We start from the raw sequence: 18,732 nt of genomic DNA on the forward strand, positions 1-18,732 counted from the left end.
TGACTATTAAGAAGACAACGTGTATTTTTTTTAAATGAAGGAGAAAGGTTATAACAGCTATGGACTTTGGAGTCTACCCAATAAGTTTTTTTAATAATGTAGTTTTCTTTAGTAACTATTCTTTGCAACTATATAAATCCATTTTTTAAAAATGGTAATGTCAACTGCTTGTCAACCTAAAAGCATGCAAAGAAGTAAAAAGAATTTTAAAATTATTTCAGAGGTGCTTCAAAAGTTTGAAGATAACTACCCTAGATAAAAATCATACACAGGTGCACAAAGAGATATGTAAAGAATGTTAATTGTAGCTGTTTTGTAACAAGACAAACTGGAAAAATCTAAATGCCTATCAATAGGAAAATGGGTAAATAAGTTGGAGTTCTATAGTGATATAGATATGAACTAGCTATATCAACTAAAGCTACATTTATCAATACAAACAAATCTCAAAAGCATTAAAAAATGGGGCTTTGGGTGAAAAAAAAGGTATAGAATAGTTACTTTTTTGAAGTCTGAAACAGGATCTTATTTTTGGAAATAAGACTGTGTGTGTGTGTGTGTGTGTGTGTGTGTGTCTGTCTGTCTGTAATAAAGTAGAAATGTTCAAGGGGAATAATAAACATCAACTTCACCATACTAATTGCCTCTGGGAAGAGAGTAAGGGGAACAGGGAGGAGTAACACAGGGGCATTGGCTGGTATTTATAACTTTGTTACATAACTTAATAGTATAATACCCTAAGAATAATATTAATATGAAAGAAATTCAGCAAATATAGGTTGTAGGTAGAGAGATGTTCATTTTATTACTCTTTGTAACTCTTCCAAAGGCTTGAAATGTTTCAGATTAAAAGGAAGTAAAGTTACCCCAGAGACTGAGCCAGTGTCAAACATAATTGCTTTAAAGCAACTGTCATGGTTGGTCAATATTTCTCAACAGTGGCCCAAATGATGTTCTGATTAAAAGATAGTACTGGTATCTACTAAAAGAGAAGCAAAGAACACAACATTTAAATACACATTACAGGAGGGCATAAAATAAATCTTAATTCTGCAAATTTGCCTGAAGATCATCTTGCTAAATAAACCTTCTGATCAAAATCCTTGTATAGCTTTGCAAGATGTCTCTAGTACTCCAAAAAATAATGTTAAAAGGGGAAAATTAAGTGACAATTATAGTCAATCTGGCCTTTCCGCTCAATTTTGAAAAAACCATCCACACTGGAAATATGCTATCTACAGAGAAATGCTTACAAAGAGCTTGAACCACTATTATTTTATGATTTAGAAACGAAACACCAAAAAAAATTTCTAAGACAGAATTTTTAAGGCACAAATGCATAAATGCCAAACATGAGGATGAAAAGTCTATTTCTTTAGCACAGTCTGATTCAATCTCTACTGTAATATAAATTCAATCCAAACTTAAGTGCCATTTTTTGGTCTATAAATCATGCTTTTCCTTGCAAAATTAATTTAAAATACATTAAACAACATGTACAACATGTTAAGCAGTGAGGTCAAATTTTTCTTTAATATTATGAATACCATTACAAATTATATTTGAAATTACTTTTTAGTCTATTTAAAACCAACTATGAGAACTCCAATTATCTTACCAAAAATAGGATACTTTTTTTTAAAAAATATTATTTTTTTAATTCCTAAAAGAGTCCACAAGATTACACACTTCTGTGAAGGGATGTGTGAATCAAAAAATACAGGAAATACTGGTCAAGAAAGGTGGCTTATGTGTCTCTTAGCAGCACCTGATATAGTTCCAGCCCCTAATGCTTATAGACTTATGAGTAAACAAATTAGAAAATTCTTAATTAGAATGCAAAAAAGACCAAGAAGAATTAATTAGAAAATTCATTCGACTCATAACTATATACTATTAATGTCAAATTCTAAAAAGATAAATAGGCATTTCAGCCATGACTAAATTAACCTCTGTAAGTGCAAGAGAATTCTAGATGAGTAAACATGTAAATACACAGCTAGAATTGAAATTTGCTCAAAATTTTAACTTGAAAAAACAGAAAACTTAAGAGAATTAAAAATTGTGAGAATAAGGGGCACCTGGGTGGCTGAGAAGGTTGAGTGTTGGACTCTTGGCTTCAGCTCAGGTCATGATCTCAAGGTTGTGAGATCAAGCCCCAAGTTGGGCTCGATGATCAGCTGGGAGTCTGCAGGAGATTCTTTCCCTCTCCCTCTGCCCCTCCCCCTCAGCTCCTACGTGCATGCTCCTTCCCTCTCAAATAAATAAATCTTAAAAAAAAAAAGAAGAGAGGGCAGCCCCAGTGGCCCAGTGGTTTAGCGCCGCCTTCAGCCCGGCATGTGATCCTGGAGACCAGGGATCCCATGTCGGGCTTCCTGCACAGAGCCTGCTTCTCCCTCTGCCTGTGTGTGTGCGTGTATGTGTGTGTGTGTGTGTCTGTCTGTGTCTCTGTCATGAATAAATAAATAAAATTTTAAAAAAGGAAGAAAGACTAAAATCAAACTAGAGTCTCAAATGATAAAAAAAAAAAGCATTCAAGGAAGAGGATATCCATAAAATGGTAAGAAAGGAAAAAACAAGACAAACAGGAGAAAGCCACCCTCAAAAGGGAAAATGAGACATCTAGCTGATTATAAAGGGCTAGTCTGAAAGTAAAGGGAGAAGAGGGAAATGGAAGGAAGAAGAGTCTCGAACTGAAGAACAAGATTAGTATACGATACATGGATGGGGCTCACTTTTGCCACAATGCCCTGGAGAAATCACAAAGCGATAAAGAGTGTAAGTGAGAAACAAATTTCATCATAGGCCTGCAGCCCATAAATTTCCCAACACAAATACTCTGAAAAGTACAACAGTGGTTTCATTTTAGTTTTAAAAACCAGATTGAGGGATCCCTGGGTGGCACAGAGGTTTAGCGCCTGCCTTTGGCCCAGGGCGCGATCCTGGAGACCCGGGATCGAATCCCACGTCGGGCTCCCGGTGCATGGAGCCTGCTTCTCCCTCTGCCTCTCTCTCTCTCTCTCTCTCTCTCTGTGACTATCATAAATAAATAAATAAAAATTAAAAAAATAAAAAAATAAAAAAATAAAAACCAGATTGAGAGGATCCCTGGCTGGCTCAGCAGTTTAGAGCCTGCCTTTGGCCCAGGGCGTGATCCTGGAGTCCCGGGATCGAGTCCCACGTCGGGCTCCCTGCATGGGGCCTGCTTCTCCCTCTGCCTGTGTCTCTGCCTCTCTCCCTCTCTCTGTGTCTCTCATGAATAAAATCTTAAAAAAAAAAAAGAATTTAAAAAAAAAAAAACAGATTGTGTTATAGAGAAAAACCAGTTTAATTTGTTCAACCACAGTACAAGATACCGAGTTCTGTATTTAACACTCAAGATAAATATAACCTACAAATTTATTAAATCAGTTCTTCATATTTAGAAAAAAACGTTTTGGTCATACATACTCTGTTTTTCTCCAGTATATTTATCCAACCTCTATTTACTGTAGTAAATAAAAAGCATTTGCCTACCTTGGGAAACGTTCACAGAGGTAAAGTTTAAATGTCAGATATCTGCTTTCAAACGTATGCTTTGTGCAATATTATATTACATCATGCCCAATTTTTCTTTTTACTTAAGCATATTTTCACCTTTTTCAAATAAGTAAACTCTATCTTTTAGGAATCAGCAAAAATGTCAGATGTTTATTATGTAAATATTTCACATAGTTAAGTTTTTAGCCAATATAACATAATTTCATCCCATATAAGCATGTATTTAGTTGATTCTTCCCAGAATTCTATTTCCCCCATCGCAAAATCAGAGGACAAATTACTTTTATTCAGTGACTTGACTCTGCTAGACCGAAATTCAGTATGGCACAGTCCTCACTGCAGTCATCTCCACGAGCCAGCATAATGCATTCCACATAGTGGGACCCTCACAATCCCTAGTAATGACTGAGTGAATTCCTGGTAAACTGGGAAACTGGCGTTTTATTACTTAATACAGTATTTTCCAGAACATTCCTAATTTTTATCACCAACACTTATTGAGTATTCACCAAATGGCAGGTTCTAGGAAAATGCAGCAATATCACTGTTCTTACCTGCCCAACATAAGCCCCACTTTTCTGGTACAGTATGTGTGTTTTCCTTTCTCTTTTCCTGCTCCCCCTTCCTCAGTCCATGCCACTTATTCCATCCAATGGAACCTCATACCCCAGCTCCACAGCAGGTACTCAAGTCAGGTCTGATGAATCAGGACATTCCCATGACCCAAACACAGAGACCATTTCAGTAAAGGACAAGGGACCAGTGAGATTCTCAGCACTCTTTATTTTGCAACAAGCTTCTAAGAAAGGGTCATTCTTTTCCAGTAGAGGATGTTAAGCCAGTTTGATTTAACCTCTGGAGATATCACCTGAAGACAGCCTGCCTGAAAATGAAGCCATCAGAGAACAGATCAAAGCTAAGAGATGGAGGGAGACAGACCAAATGGTGCCCTGGATCCAGCCACACACAAAGCCAACAATATTCCCTTGACTCTTCTGTCACATGAACCAATAAATCTGGTTTTTTTTTCTCTTAAACTTGTCTGAGTTGAGTGTCGCTAAAAGAACCTTGACAGAAACTGTATCCAATACGATTTACAAATACAAATTAATGAACCCTCATATGGGAAATTGGCTAAATAGAGCTGAGGTACAAGAGAGTGAGAACAGCCTCTTTCCCAGGAGAAGTTGGCAATCTGAGTTATGCAGTATCAAACAAGCTAAAACTACTGCCTGTGGTAACTTAGGGTTCAGATCATGTGCCCATCAACATTGGAAAACTAAGAGACTTGGCAGAAAAATGTCAGGAATTTAGACCATGTTATCAATTCTAGAGAAAAAGGCTCAAACTTCCTGGTGCAAAATACGAAGATTTTCATGATCCAGCACTATGTTCCTCTGCATAGGAATTGTTCTGTATTGTAAAGAACAGGAAATCCAACTGTAATTGGCTTAAGAAAAACATGGACTGCAGGACTTCATAAAACTAAAAAGTATACTTCAGGCAATGTTTGACCCAGAGCTTCAGAAAAGTCATCAGGACTTCAGCTCCATTTCTCTGATATCCTCCCTCTTCTAGAAGTTGCTCTGACTACAGGTGGGCTCCTATCACAACAACAATGCTAGTTATAACAATTCTAGGTTTTAGATCCTCAGCACACAAAGCAAAAGACGACAAAGCATCTCCTTCATAAACATCCAGAAGAGAGAGGTCTCCAGCAAAAGTCCTGAGAGTCACTTTGACTGAGTCAGCTTAGATCACATGCCTACCTCAAAACAATCATTACAACAAGAGGCTGGAATCCCCTGATGGCTTAGCCCGGTCAAGGATGCATCCTGAGACTGGAAGGTGATGGGAAAGGAAGAGGGAAGGCCATTACCACCTTCCAGTCTCACACCTTTCCAAGACATTCCTCACAAGTTATGTTCCAACAATATCCACTTATGTTCAGTTCTCTAAGTGCTGTGGGTTGAACTGTGTACCACTAAAAGCTACTCTGAAATCCTAACCCTTGGTACCTGGAAAGATGACCTTATCTGGAAACAGTTTTTGCAGATGATCAAATTAAGATGAAGTCATATTCATACGTCCAACATGACTGATGTCCTCACAACAGAAGAGACACAAAGAGAGAATACTATGTGAGTTTAAAGTGATGGGGGCAGAGACTAGAGTGATGCATGTACAAGCCAAGAATGCTAAGGACTGCTGTCCATCCCAGCAGCTAAGAGAAAGGGATGGAACAGATTCTCCTTTAGAGCTTTCAGAGAGAACATGGCCCTGCTGACACTTTATTTCAGGCTTGTGACCTCCAGAACTATAAAAGATTAAACTTCTGCTGGCTTAAGCCACCCAGTTTGTAATACTTTGTTACAACAAACCTAGGAAACTAATACACTTAAGTAAGCATGAAAGTCCATGATTCTTTCCCTTTGTACATGCTCTTTTCTCCTTCCGGAATGCCCATCTCACCCAGATTGTCTATTTACACTAAACCTCGGATCTGCCCAAATGTTCCTGTCTTTGCGATGCCTCAACAATGGCCCTCAAAAGAGTTAGTCTCTCCCCACATCTTAGTCCAGCACCACATATTACTTGTATTTTTATTATTAATTCTAATTGCCTGTGCACCATAGCTGTCTTCCCTTCAGAATTATGAGCTCTCCGATGGGAAAGCAAGGCCTGATTCTTACCCACCTTCATATTCTCAAGGCAGTGCATGGTACCTAACACATAACAATCATTCAAAAGCTATCTATGAATTGAATAGGCTGATGACTCATCTCAAAAGAAGAGAATGGGTATGATTTCAGAGAATTGGCTATTATAGGAAACTGAAGATAGGCCTTGAGGTAGAATCTTGATAAGTAGAAAGGAAAGAACATGGGAGCAAGGAGCAAGAAAGGTGTTAAATTTAGGAAATATGTATAAAAACTACAAAGTAAAAGAATTTGGGTAGGGAGAAAGGAATGTGTATGAGGCAGTGGAAGCCTTCTGTTGAGGATCATTTTACAGGTAATAAGAGGAGTAGGGGAAAAAAGTTTCTGAGCAGGACAGTGACATATGTTTCAGAGGATTTCTATGACAAAGTGTAGAATGGACTCTGGAGGGCAAGAGCCCAGTCAGGGCACAACAGAGGCAGGTCAGCAAGGAGGTAAAGGGCCAGGTGTGCCCTAGGATGGCAGGAGCAAAAGTGGAAAGGAACAAAATTTTAAGATTTTAGAGAAAAAGAATACCCAGAAAGAGCAAAGGATTACTCCTATGTTTTGACCTTTAGTTATCTCAGGTAAGATTTACTACTGAAATAAGGGAGGATAAAGGGAGAGACTATTTTTTTCAAGAAGCATTTGTCTCAGATGGCTTACTATGAGGTGACAGTAAAACATCCCCAAAAAGATGCCCAGCAAACAGAAGACAATGAAGTTCATGAGGTTTATGAGGACAAAAGACAGATATGGCAGTTATACAGGTAAAGGTGACTTTTCTTCATCTTTTCATTCAACAAACATTTATTGCACACCATGTCCTAGGCATATTCTAGGCTCTGGGAATAGAACAGCAAGAAAAACTGATGAAAATCCTTGCCCTCATGGAGTTTATATCCTACTGAGGAAAACAGACAAGCCTATTTGATTTATGAACATAAATTTAGGGCTTTAGGCTAATACTACTTCTATAATTACTATAACCAAAAAATAAAAAATTAATTTTTTTATTTTTAAAATTTTATTTTCCAGAATTTTCATTTCACTATAGGGATTTATGTCCTTGTACTATAGGGATTTATGTCCTTGACTAGTAGTCAAACATATTCAAGTGAGTTAAAGTTTTGTTTTGTTTTAAAGATTTTATTTATTTATTCAAGAGACACACAAAGAGAGAGGCACAGACCAGGCAGAGGGAGAAGCAGGCTCCATACAGGGACTCGATCCCGAGTCTCCAGGATCACACCCTGGGCTGAAGGCAGACACTTAACCACTGAGCCACCCAGGTGTCCCTGTTTTGTTTTTTTTAATGCTAGCTTTAGAGTTGTAATAAATCTATTTTCCTCTTGTTTCTCAATGGCATTAGACAGCTCTTCCAAAGAATATTTGTAAAGGGTGACTGGACTCAGAAAAAATCAGACGCCAAATGGTACAATGGAAAGCAAGGGTGTGGGAATTAACAAGGCCTGAATTCAAATCCCAGTCCAGCTTTTCACAAGTTGTATGAGCTGGTGCAAGTTACTCAGTATCTCTAAGCTTCAGTTCACCCATCTGTGAAATGGGAATAACTTCACTCTAAGGATTAAAAAGAGTAATTGCTAAAAGGCAATTGACACAACACCTAGGAAAAAAATGGAGAAATGTTGGTGGCAGGTAGTGCTGGGACTACCATGACCACCATTATTCCATATGCCGGGAACAAAACAGATGCTCAATAAATGCCTACTTCTTTCCTTATTCTTCTGGAGAAGGTAAGTTCTTAACATCCTGGGTAATTATAAGGCTCCCATTCACTAGGCTCTTATAGTCTATCCTCCCCAAACTTCTGACAGCAGGAACATAGAAGAATTAAATGCATATTAACTTCATAGATGGGCTTAATATCTTTACTTCTAATTTGATGGAATGTATTTATTATCAACCAAAGAAAAATTTCCATGGTGATGTCACAAGTAGAAAAAAATGATCACATTGGGATCCCTGGGTGGCGCAGCAGTTTGGCGCCTGCCTTTGGCCCAGGGCGCGATCCTGGATATCCGGGATCGAATCCCACGTCCCGGTGCATGGAGCCTGCTTCTCCCTCTGCCTGTGTCTCTGCCTCTCTCTCTCACTGTGTGCCTATCATAAATAAATAAAAGTTTAAAAAAAAAAATGATCACTGAATTATGAACAGTAACATAAAAATGAATGAAACTGGCATTGCTTTAGAAGTCATCCACCAAAGATTCCATAGTTAATTTCCATAGTTAATTTTACTAAACTGACACCAATAATATTCTCCTCTGTGATAATCATTTCTGTAGTATCTTTTGTTTGAAAAAAAAAAAACAAACTTATTTTCCAACTGTCTAACCATACAATAACACAAACTTTACACAACACTCTCAGAGTTGTCCAGAAGTTAAATGGCATGATGTACATAAAAATGTTTGACCAGATCCCTGGCATATAGTATGCATTCAGTGATAACTTTGGTAAGATCTAATCCTCTTATTATCCTACATTCTTTTCAATTAATAGAAAAGACTCATAACAACAATTATAATACAGGATTTATGCAACGAAAAAGATTTAAAAACACACTGACTTGATGCCATTCTATACCGGAAAGGTATTCATTTGAATGTCTCTCCATTTAATAACAAACAGGTCTGTGAGTTAAATCAAGATGTGTACCACTTTAATCAAAACCAACATTTCTGTCTTCCCCTAAAATAATCCTTCCACTAACAATTTAATGAGAGTTTTTTTAAAAGGCCAGAGACATTAAGTTCCTCTTACTTTCGTTTTTAAAAATGCAAATTCTAGCAGCCCACAAAATATAATGGAATTATCAGGACCAAAGTCATAACTGTTTGCCCAGGAAAGAGCACTGACAACCAGGGTGAACCTGCTCAAATGGAGCATCCACGATAATCAGGGGAGACCCCTCACTCACGCCTGATACCATCTGAGACAACCAGTGTCAGGACTGCTTATTCCCTATAACAAATGGCTCTTCTCAATCCTCTGGACTAGAGAGAGACCTGCTCTTTCTCCCTGGCTATGTCCCTCTCTACACTGATAACTCCAACACTAACACTTGTCCTGCCAAGTGGATACCCTGAGAGCACCTAATCTCAGTGGGTATAAAACCAGCTTCTCCTATGTCCCTGTGTCTGTTAATGGTATCACTATTCTCTCAGTCACCGAAGATAGGATCTAGCTTTCTTTCCCTCACCATCCCCCTTCCTTCCCAAGAATAAACCAGTTTCCAAGCAAGACCCGTCTTTTACCTCTGCAATTACCACCTAGCATCCACCCTGCCTCCACTCCCACAGCCTATCTTAGGTTCTCCTTACTTCTGTCCTGATCGGGGCCAATAGCTCCCACCCAACTGCCCACCATGTCTCAGGCTTACAATGAGTCCTCCTACTCCGAACAGTACTGACAGACTGATCTTGCTATGCATGTCCCTTGGCGCCCTATGGGCCTCCATTGCCTTCCATGGCATTCCAGATACTCAGAACTTAAAGGGCTCTCATCTGACACAACCATCCAGTCATTTGATTTTAGAAGCTCCTCAAATTCAAAATGCTCTGGCCTTACCTAAAGGCCATTCCTGCTCTGGCTCCAATCTAAAAGCCTATAATGTCATGAAAATTCAAGTTAACTGTGCCATTCCACTGCTCAAGAGTTAAAGGTCAAAATTCTCAACCCAACCCACAGGGCTTCACATGGCCTGGCCCCTGTCTGTCTCTCCAGTCTTGCCATGCTCCCATTTGTGCTCTGCTTCAGCTATCTGGCCTTCTATTCAGCTTACCATGATGCCCCTCATCCCCAAGCCTCTGTACATGTTGGCTCCTTAGTACTCCACCCCTCATGTAGGTAGTGCTATCCTACCCCTCAGATCTCAACTCAAAATTCACTTGTTCAGCCACTAAGCCTTAACGTTTCAAACTCAAGCCCTCTGTTTGCCCCCGTTCCTTTCCTCCATAGCCTCAAGCAAGATAATAACAAATTATTAGATTTCTTATTCCCAAACTAGAACATACACTCCCCAAGAGTAGGACTGTGTGGTCTTTTCTTTGCCATTGTATCTTACAACTTACCCCAGAGCAGCCCTCAACAAATATGCATAGATTAATGTAATTCGTAAATCAGAACGCCCTAGGTTACAAAGCAAGACACACTACACACTGGGCATGAAATCACTTGATTTCTCCATAACAATAAAGAGCTCATCTCGGGGCAGCCCCGGTGGCGCAGCGGTTTAGCGCCGCCTGCAGCCCAGGGCGTGATCCTGGAGACCCGGGATCGAGTCCCACGTCAGGCTCTTTGTATGATGCCTGCTTCTCCCTTGCCTGTGTCTCTGTTTCTCTCTCTCTCTCTCTGTGTCTATCATGAATAAATATATAAAATCTTTTAAAAAAAAGAGAGATACTATTGTGACACTATTAAATGTATAGTTTAAAAAAAAAAAAAAGAGCTCATCTCCTCAATGTTCTCTAAGTTTCCGCGAAGATGTGACATTACAGGAGTCTACAACTCTACCATTCTAAATCTTCCCCTTACAACTCTCTTCTGTTCTATATACCCTAGTACCAGCAATACTTTACTTTGTGGTCTCCACAATTTTGTTTGCACCCTTGCTCCCATCTGGAATTTTTTTCCCAGCTACATATTTCCAAGTCCTACTTTGCTTCAAATGCTGAAATCCAATGTCACTTTCTCCTCGAAGTCTTCCTTGCACTCCCCCTGCTAGTCACAATCTCCCTCCTTGAATTCCCACAGGTACTACTACATTGCCTCATTCAGGTCAGATCAAGTGTCACTTCAAATGAGGGGTTTCTCCTAAAGTTACTCACTCTTTATAATCCTTTATAGTCCTCTTTATAATCAGGACATTCTGTATTATTTTCTTGACAGCACTATTAACTAAAATTATCGCAGTCATTTCTTTATTTCTTTATTTACTTATTAACTGCCTGTCTTCCCCACTAGAATGTAAGATCCATGAGAGCAGGGCCTGTGTGCCTTGGTCCCTATATCCCCACTCCTCCACATCTGACATCAAAAATGTTTAGTAAAATCTGCCAAAGGCATGAATGATTCTGTAGTGCTTATGACTAGGGTCACTTGTGTACCTATCTTTCTCTTGCTGTATTCCAAACTGTGTGGACTAGGCCAAAGTCTGGCTAATCTATTTGTTTCTGTGTATTACCTGGAAATCCTCCCACAACTGAAGCAAATAATAGATAACTATTAATTAATGAATTAATGATCTCTCCAGGAGGTAATGTCCTGAACCAGGCCAACTCAGAACTCCATATTCTCCAGAAACCAGGGCAAACAGGAACCTCCTTCTATGCCCTCTCCACCCTGTTCTAATCAGCCAGCTCTAGTGAGCTTCAAAAGGCTAGTTTCTTCACTTTCTTCTACCCAACAACCCTGATTCTTCTACCTCTAATATCTCACAATCCTAACCTTTCCCTTCTATCTTCAGCCAACAAATCACTGCCAAGGCCCTGTTTCTTCTGAGTACCCTGCATTGTCAATGAGTGAGAGAACTCATCAGGCCCTAGGGAACAAGGGAATGTTAAAAGAAAGTGTTTAAGTAAGACTAGCTCTCTCATTTTTTCTCATATACCTCATTTATCCGAAAGAGGCCCAGTTTCAGGGACTGGCTTTGATACTCTATGGGACTCTGAGCTTTCTTCTCATGTACCCACCGCACCCAAAATCCGTCTGGGGTGCCTCCACCCTTGCCTCAAACCTTTTCATCTTCCAGTAGACGACCCTGGGCCAGAGACGATGATCTCAGAAGCAAATGGTCCTCAAACACTGTGGGACGGCCCTCCCGTCCCCACTTTCCGTCCGGCGACTGCCTCCGGCCTGGAGCCATCTCGTGCTCCCCGTAGCCTCAGCCTCCCTCCGGGCCCGACCCTCCAACACCACCCCCCACTCACCTGAAGCGGCCCCCGCAGTGCTGGCATTGCTCGCCCACCCAGCCAGCGGGGCAGACGCACTGGCCGGTACCAGGGTTGCAGCGGCCGCCGTTGACACAGGGTCGGTCACATTCCTTGGCCTCGGCTGCGGCTGAGCCCGACACCGCCGCCGCTGCCGCCGCGGCCTCGGCCGCCCAGGGCAGCAGCAGCAGCGGCGGGAGCAGCAGCAGCAGCAGCCGCCGCCGCGGGAGGCGCAGCCCGGCCCCCAGCCCCGGCCTCTCAGCCCCGGCCGCGTCCCAGTCCCGGCGCTGCCCGCCGTTCCTGCCCGCAGGCGCTGTCGTCGCCGCAGTCCTCCTCCTCAGCCTAGCCTGAGTCGCCGCCGCCGCCGCCACCATCTTCCCGGGGCTGAGACGGCGCCCCGCGCGCACATACACACACACCGCACGGCCGGCTCCGCTTTGCCTGGCCGTGCGGGGCGGGGCTGGGCGGACGGTGGCTCGGGCGGTCAATCCTGAGGGCGGGGCCGGAGCTGCGCGGCGGGCGGAGCGACGCGTGCGTGCACAGGCGGGGCGGGGCGCGGCGCGGCGCGGCCCTGGAGGCGGGTCCCGGACGCTGGGTCAGCGGGTTGTTGAGACCTTCCGAGGCTCCTTAGCCCTCCAGTATTTGCCCTTCGGGCGGCACGGCAGCGGCAGGTTAGCATCCCTGAGGCGACCTCTTCCCGTTGCCTGCCTAGGAGCCGTCCGCTCTGCTAGCCTTGCCGGCCGTGTTGGGCACGCCCTCCCCGAGACCCCGGCGCGCGGCGTCGCTCTGCTCCGAACCCACCTGCGGGGCAGAAAGGGCCCAGGAGCTTTCGTGGTGGTGTGTGGGCGTGTACCGTGGTGTGCGGTACTGGAGGAGGAGTGCTGCGTCCCAGCCTTCGCTCTCTCCTCTGTAAAGTAGGGATACGAAATAGCACGTGTGTTAAGAACTCAGCGCATAGGTTGTGCGCAATAAACGCCTGATAGACTGAGTGAAGACACACACAGCCCAGCCCTGCCTTGTTGGAGGCTGATCTAGGGGCCTTTAATTCTGTGGAGGTAATGTGGGATTATTTTACTCCGCACTATTCTCAAACATCTCTGAAGAGAGGCCAGCATAAAATTAGGAGTTGGAGCACCCTCAGCTCACACACATCCGCTCCTAGAGCTCTTCTTGTCAGGTAGTTTGTCACTTTGGTGGCCCCACAGAAACTTGCCTCCTGACAGTAATCGATCCTGGAATCTGGACTGGACCTGTGACTCGATTTAACCAATGGAAGAATGTGGCAGAAGTGACTACCAATTACAGAGATGAGCTTTGAGAATACCTGGTGACCTTGATTTTGAGCTCTTGATGACCCTGAGCTGCTCCCCTTCTTCCACCTTGCTGTAGAAAGAGAACACACACAGACCACATGGAGGAAAAGGACCCAGTTACTACCAAGAACTGAGGTTCCAGACACATGAACCTGATGAACCCATCCCAGCTAAAGGACAGTCGTTGAGGGAAGAAGCCATCTAGGTTGCTCTAGCCATCTGAGCTCTTCCTCATTACCTAAAACAGAGGTAAGTCTTTCCTACTGTGCCTTTTCCAAAATCCTGAGAAGTGATAACCTGGCTGCTGGTTTAAGCCTCTGTTTTAGAGAGGTTTGTTACTCAGCAATGGATAACCAGAACATTGTCATACAAGCCTTGTGTTGTGAGGAATATTCCTGTGGCAGCTACCTCAGAGTTTGACCACCCTGCAGTCCCTGGGAAGCAAAGAAATCCCCTCATATACCTGTGGAGACTTGCAGCTTTACCTTAGAGCACAGAATTCTAAGATTCTAAGGCATACCCCCACATTCATGCCTAGGTCCTGATCTACCTTACTGTCCATCCACTTCAAGCCTGGTGAAGCTTAGCAACACCCCAGCCTCACACCCAGCCCTCCACCCATACATCCCTCCTATTCCTATATGAAATGTATTGTTCAGCCTAGGCCCTACCACTGGCATTCTGGTTTGCAGGTGGTTGTGGCTCGAGTGTCCTACAGGGACTGTGTAGGATGAAGTAGGAAATGTAAGATATGGCCCTACCCTCTGGCAAGGACCCAGTCAGATGGAGGTGGCTTACGTGAGGCCACCGCCTGGCTTCAGGAGGCACTGCTCCCTCTACTCCTCTACACCAGAAGTGGAACCAGCCTTTTCCTTCATTCCCCATGGCAAAACTGAACCCAGACTGTGAAGTTTCAAATAATTTTACCAACGCTCAGGGATAACAGAAAACAGTTTGCATCTACAGAGGAGCAATATGGCTGCCCTAGAATCTTGCTGCAGCAAATTTTTTTTTCTTCTTTAATCTATTCCCTTATCTGGTTCTCTCTCTTTCCTTAGCCATGTTTTGCTCAAATTATCTTGCTTTAAAAAACAAAATCGGGACACCCGGGTGGCTCAGCAGTTAAGCGTCTGCCTTTGGCTCAGGGCATGATCCCGGCGTCCTGGGATCGAGTCCCACATCAGGATCCCTGAGGGAAGCCTACTTCTTCCTCTGCCTGTGTCTCTGCCTCTCTCTCTGAGTCTCATAAATAAATACAAATAAAATCTTAAAAAAAAATCTTATCTTGACCTATGAAGGGAAGTATTGCTATCTTTCTCCATTACTGTTGTTGTCAGAGTCCCCTGCACTTTATACTTCTGCATAGTGGATTAAAGATGGCTGATTCAAGTCCCTGTTTAGGCACCAAATGCACCTTTTGGGGCACCTGGGTGGCTCAGCCAGTTAAGTGTCTGACTCCTGATTTTGGCTCAGGTCATGATCTCAGGGTTGTGAGATGGAACCCTGTGTTAGGCTCTGTGCTGGGCATGGAGCCTGCTTAAGATTCTCTCCCTCTCCCTGACCCCAATAAATAAATATATAATGGCTGCAGATTGTTTTACACTCCTTCCACGGAGAGATAGGGACTCATTCCCCCCACTCCTTGAATCTGGGCTGGTCTTAGTGTTTGCTGAACCAGTAAACTGTGGTGGAAGTGATATACTGGAACTTCTGAGTCTAGATCCAGGAAGTTTTACCACTTCTTTCTGAGTGCCTTTGCACACTTGCTCTAAGGAAATCTAGCTGCTGTAAAAGAAGCCCAGCTACTCTGAGATTGCTGTACTGCGGGGAGACCAGCCCCAGCGGCTCCAGACCCCAGTGGTCCAGGTCTTCCCAGTTAAGCCCCCATAACTAATTAAGTAAAGGGGTGTCATCTCTGCTGAACTCACCCCAAACTGCAGATAGATGAGCAAAATAAAGAAGTATACTTCTTTAAGCCACTAAGTTTGGGGATGATTTATTTTGGGACTACAATAGATTATCAACATACTCTGTATCTTGCTTCCTCCAAAGATAAGTCTTTTGAGGTAGACTTGGTTAAGAATTGATTAAAAATGGCTGTATAAGGGTACCTTGCTCGCTTAGTCTGTATTCAACGCTTAATCTCAAGATTATAAATTCAAGCCCATGCTGGGTGTAGAGATTACTTAAAAATAAAATCTTTAAAAAAGAAAGAATGGCTGTACAATTATATATACATATGCATCTATATATAACACACAGGCAAGTTCTGATATTATCATCTGGTCGTTCTGACGAAAAGCATCATTGCAGTTCCAGAAGTATGTCTGTTGGACCCCTCACGCCTTATCACCAACACTCTGTGACTGTTCTACCTGAAATCCCACACCATCTTTTTCTCCACTAGTCCTTTCAAGTGACCACTACCATGGCCTGGAAATTGTAATGTCAATGGTAAAGAATTCTAATGGCAGAGAATTTTTGGAACAGCTCTAACTGAATGGCCAAGGAGATTTGTATCCACTAAGATGGTTTGAAGTTACCTCATCTTTTTTAAAAAAATAAACTCAAGAAAGGCATTCTCTCTGCTTGTGTGACCCTTTGCTCTCTCTGATTTCATGTCATCATTTTCTGTATCTTTGCATTGTCTCCAGGTCAGGGACATGGATGGTTTTACAATTTTTTGGCTTTTACTCATGCATTGTCTTAGGTCGGTTTCCTTAGCAGCAGAGCCTGAAACAGGATTTGAATGCATGATTTTTTATGAGAGTGCTCTCTGGAGGCAATGAAGGAAGTAGGACAGAACAGGGAAAGGAGTTAAGCAAGGATATAGTCTTATCTGGAGTCAAGCCTCAGCCTGATCCTATGGAGAGCCTTAGGACATGAATTATATTATAGAATTGATTCCACCTTGAGGCAAGAGAGCAGTGTTTTGTATACATAGCTTATTCAGCAGCCAGCCAGCACTCACACCTGTAAGAAGGATCTAATAAAGGAAATTTGGGAGAGGTATCAGTCCACTATATACAACAGATATTTATTGAGCACTAGATTGCAAGGATGAATGTTGCCCTGGTAAAATATATCTGATCAGCTGTCTAACCTTCCTTAAGTATGAAAGGACCTTACTCTGTGCTATTTGAAACATCAACATTTTTTCATAAGTCAAAGATCTTATACTTTTGGTGCTCACTTCGGCAGCACATCTACAAAGATCTTAATACTTTTAGTCTATATGGAACAAAGCAATTCCCTGATTATAAATGTCAGGATCTTACCTAACATATAAGTTACTATATTGCCTGTAAAAAAGGTTGATCCTGAGGGTTTGAAACAAACAAAACTGGGAGGGTTTTAGGTAGGAAGGAAGCTCCATTGGGTAGCAACTTCCATGGAGAGATAAGTGAACTTACAAATATAAAATCCCAGTAGTCCTTGGCAGGCTCTACAGGAAAATGTTTAGGGATCCTTGATCTAGGAGCACAGGATTAGGCCCCTTAGCTGTTGGCAGAGCTCCTGGTGGCCTCCATAGGCAAGCCCCACAAATATAGGAAGTAGCCTTTATATTAACTCAATGGACAAGATCCAGTGTTGGGAGGAAATCACTAATTTAAAGGCAGAGAACTTGGAATTTCTGTTAGAGGTGTTGGATGCCCTCTCCCTCAAATTTCTACAATAGAGAACCAAGATTTTTCTCCTGTACATGGATAAGACATTAGGAAAACAGTAATAGGGACACCTAGGTGGCTCAGCAGTTGAGCGTCTGTCTGCCTTTGGCTCGGGGTGTGATCCTGGAGTTCCAGGATCAAGTTCTGCATCGGGCTCCCGATGCGGAGCCCGTTTCTTCCTCTGCCTGTGTCTCTGCCTCTCTCTCTGTGCCTCTCATGAATAAATAAATAAAATCTTAAAAAAAAAAAAAAGGAAAACAGTAATAGTGTTAAAAGACAACTGACCTTCCTAAGTTTCCTGTGACTGCCAAAACAAATTACCATAAACTCAGTGGCAAAAACAAACAAACAAAAACAAAAAACAAAACAAAAAAAAAACTAATTTATTCTCTCATGTTTCTGGAGACCAGAAGTCCAAAATCAGAGTGTAAGCAGGGCTGTATTCACTCTGGAAACTCTAGAGGAAAATCCTTCCTCACCTGTTCCAGCTTCTGATGGAAGTTGGCATTCCTTGCCTTCTTGGCTTGTGGCCACATCACTCCAGTCTCTGTCTCTGTCATCACATTGCCCTGTCCTCTGTGTTGTCTTTTCCCGTGTGTGTCTCTTATGAGAACACTTGTCATTGGATTTAGGGCCCATCTGGATAATTTAGGATGATTTTGTCATCTCAAGAGCATTAATTAATTACATCTACAAAGACCCTTTTCCTAAATATGACAATATTCACAGGTTATGTGGATTAGGATATGAATATATCTTTTGGGAGCCACTATTCAACCCACTACCCAACCCTATACAAAATGTCAACTCATTCAATTCATTCACTTATGCAACTAATATTTATTGAGGCTACTATATACCAGAGACTGATCTAGGTTCTGGGGAGGCAGCAGTGAAAAAGCATATAAAAATCTCAGCCTTTCTTCACACTTGTTAAAGATGACTACTATTAAAATAAAACCAAAAATAGCAAATGGCAAGAATATGGATAAATGGGAACTGTTGTATACTATTAATGGGAATGGTAGTGTACTGTAGAAAACAGTTTGGCAGTTCCAGACATTAAAAATAGAATTCATGGGGCACCTGGCTGACTCAGTAGAGCATGTGACTCTTGATCTCAGGGTTGTGAGTTCAAACTCCATGTTGGGCATGGAGCTTACATTAAAAAAAAAAAAAAATACCTTATGATCCAGCAATCCAATTTTGTGGATATACCCAAAATAATTGAAAGCAGGATCTTGAAGAGATATTTGTATATTCACTGAGGCATTATTCACAATAGCCAGGAGGTGGAAGCAACTTAAATGTCCATTGACAGATGAGTAGATAAACAAAACATGGTATATGTATATACAATAAAATATTACTCAGGGACACCTGGCCAGCTCAGTGGAGCATGCAACTCTTTTTTTTTTTTTTTTTTTTTTTTTAGCATGCAACTCTTGATCATGGTGTTTTAAGTTTGAACCCCATGTTGGGTGTAGAGATTACTTAAAAATAAAATCTTTAAAAAATAAATAAAAATAATAAAATATTGGAACACCTGGGTGGCTCA

At 42.0% G+C, this 18,732-nt stretch overlaps 1 protein-coding gene and 2 long non-coding RNA genes across 6 annotated transcripts in view; 2 read left to right on the plus strand and 1 right to left on the minus strand.

The window, feature by feature from the left end:
* LOC106557679 overlaps positions 1–4,550 on the plus strand; it is a 49,841-nt gene extending 45,291 nt beyond the window's left edge. The window contains exon 4 of the long non-coding RNA XR_005377658.1: positions 4,365–4,550. This is a non-coding gene — a long non-coding RNA (uncharacterized LOC106557679). The remainder of the gene's footprint in view (positions 1–4,364) is intronic.
* ATRN (attractin) overlaps positions 1–12,644 on the minus strand; it is a 161,252-nt gene extending 148,608 nt beyond the window's left edge. For 2 of the 3 annotated variants that reach the window (XM_038571734.1, XM_038571735.1), the window contains exon 1: positions 12,194–12,567. In XM_038571734.1, the coding sequence (XP_038427662.1) occupies positions 12,194–12,567 (374 nt within the window). Of the gene's footprint in view, positions 1–12,193 lie in introns of all 3 variants that reach the window. The other variant, XM_038571736.1, reaches the window with a different exon arrangement.
* Positions 12,645–12,748: 104 nt separating this feature from the next.
* LOC119865631 overlaps positions 12,749–18,732 on the plus strand; it is a 29,079-nt gene continuing 23,095 nt past the window's right edge. For both annotated transcript variants that reach the window (XR_005377656.1, XR_005377657.1), the window contains exon 1: positions 12,749–13,755. This is a non-coding gene — a long non-coding RNA (uncharacterized LOC119865631). The remainder of the gene's footprint in view (positions 13,756–18,732) is intronic.

This window comes from Canis lupus, chromosome 24 (genome assembly GCF_011100685.1).
Source record: "Canis lupus familiaris isolate Mischka breed German Shepherd chromosome 24, alternate assembly UU_Cfam_GSD_1.0, whole genome shotgun sequence".
In the NCBI taxonomy this organism is placed as follows: domain Eukaryota; kingdom Metazoa; phylum Chordata; class Mammalia; order Carnivora; family Canidae; genus Canis; species Canis lupus.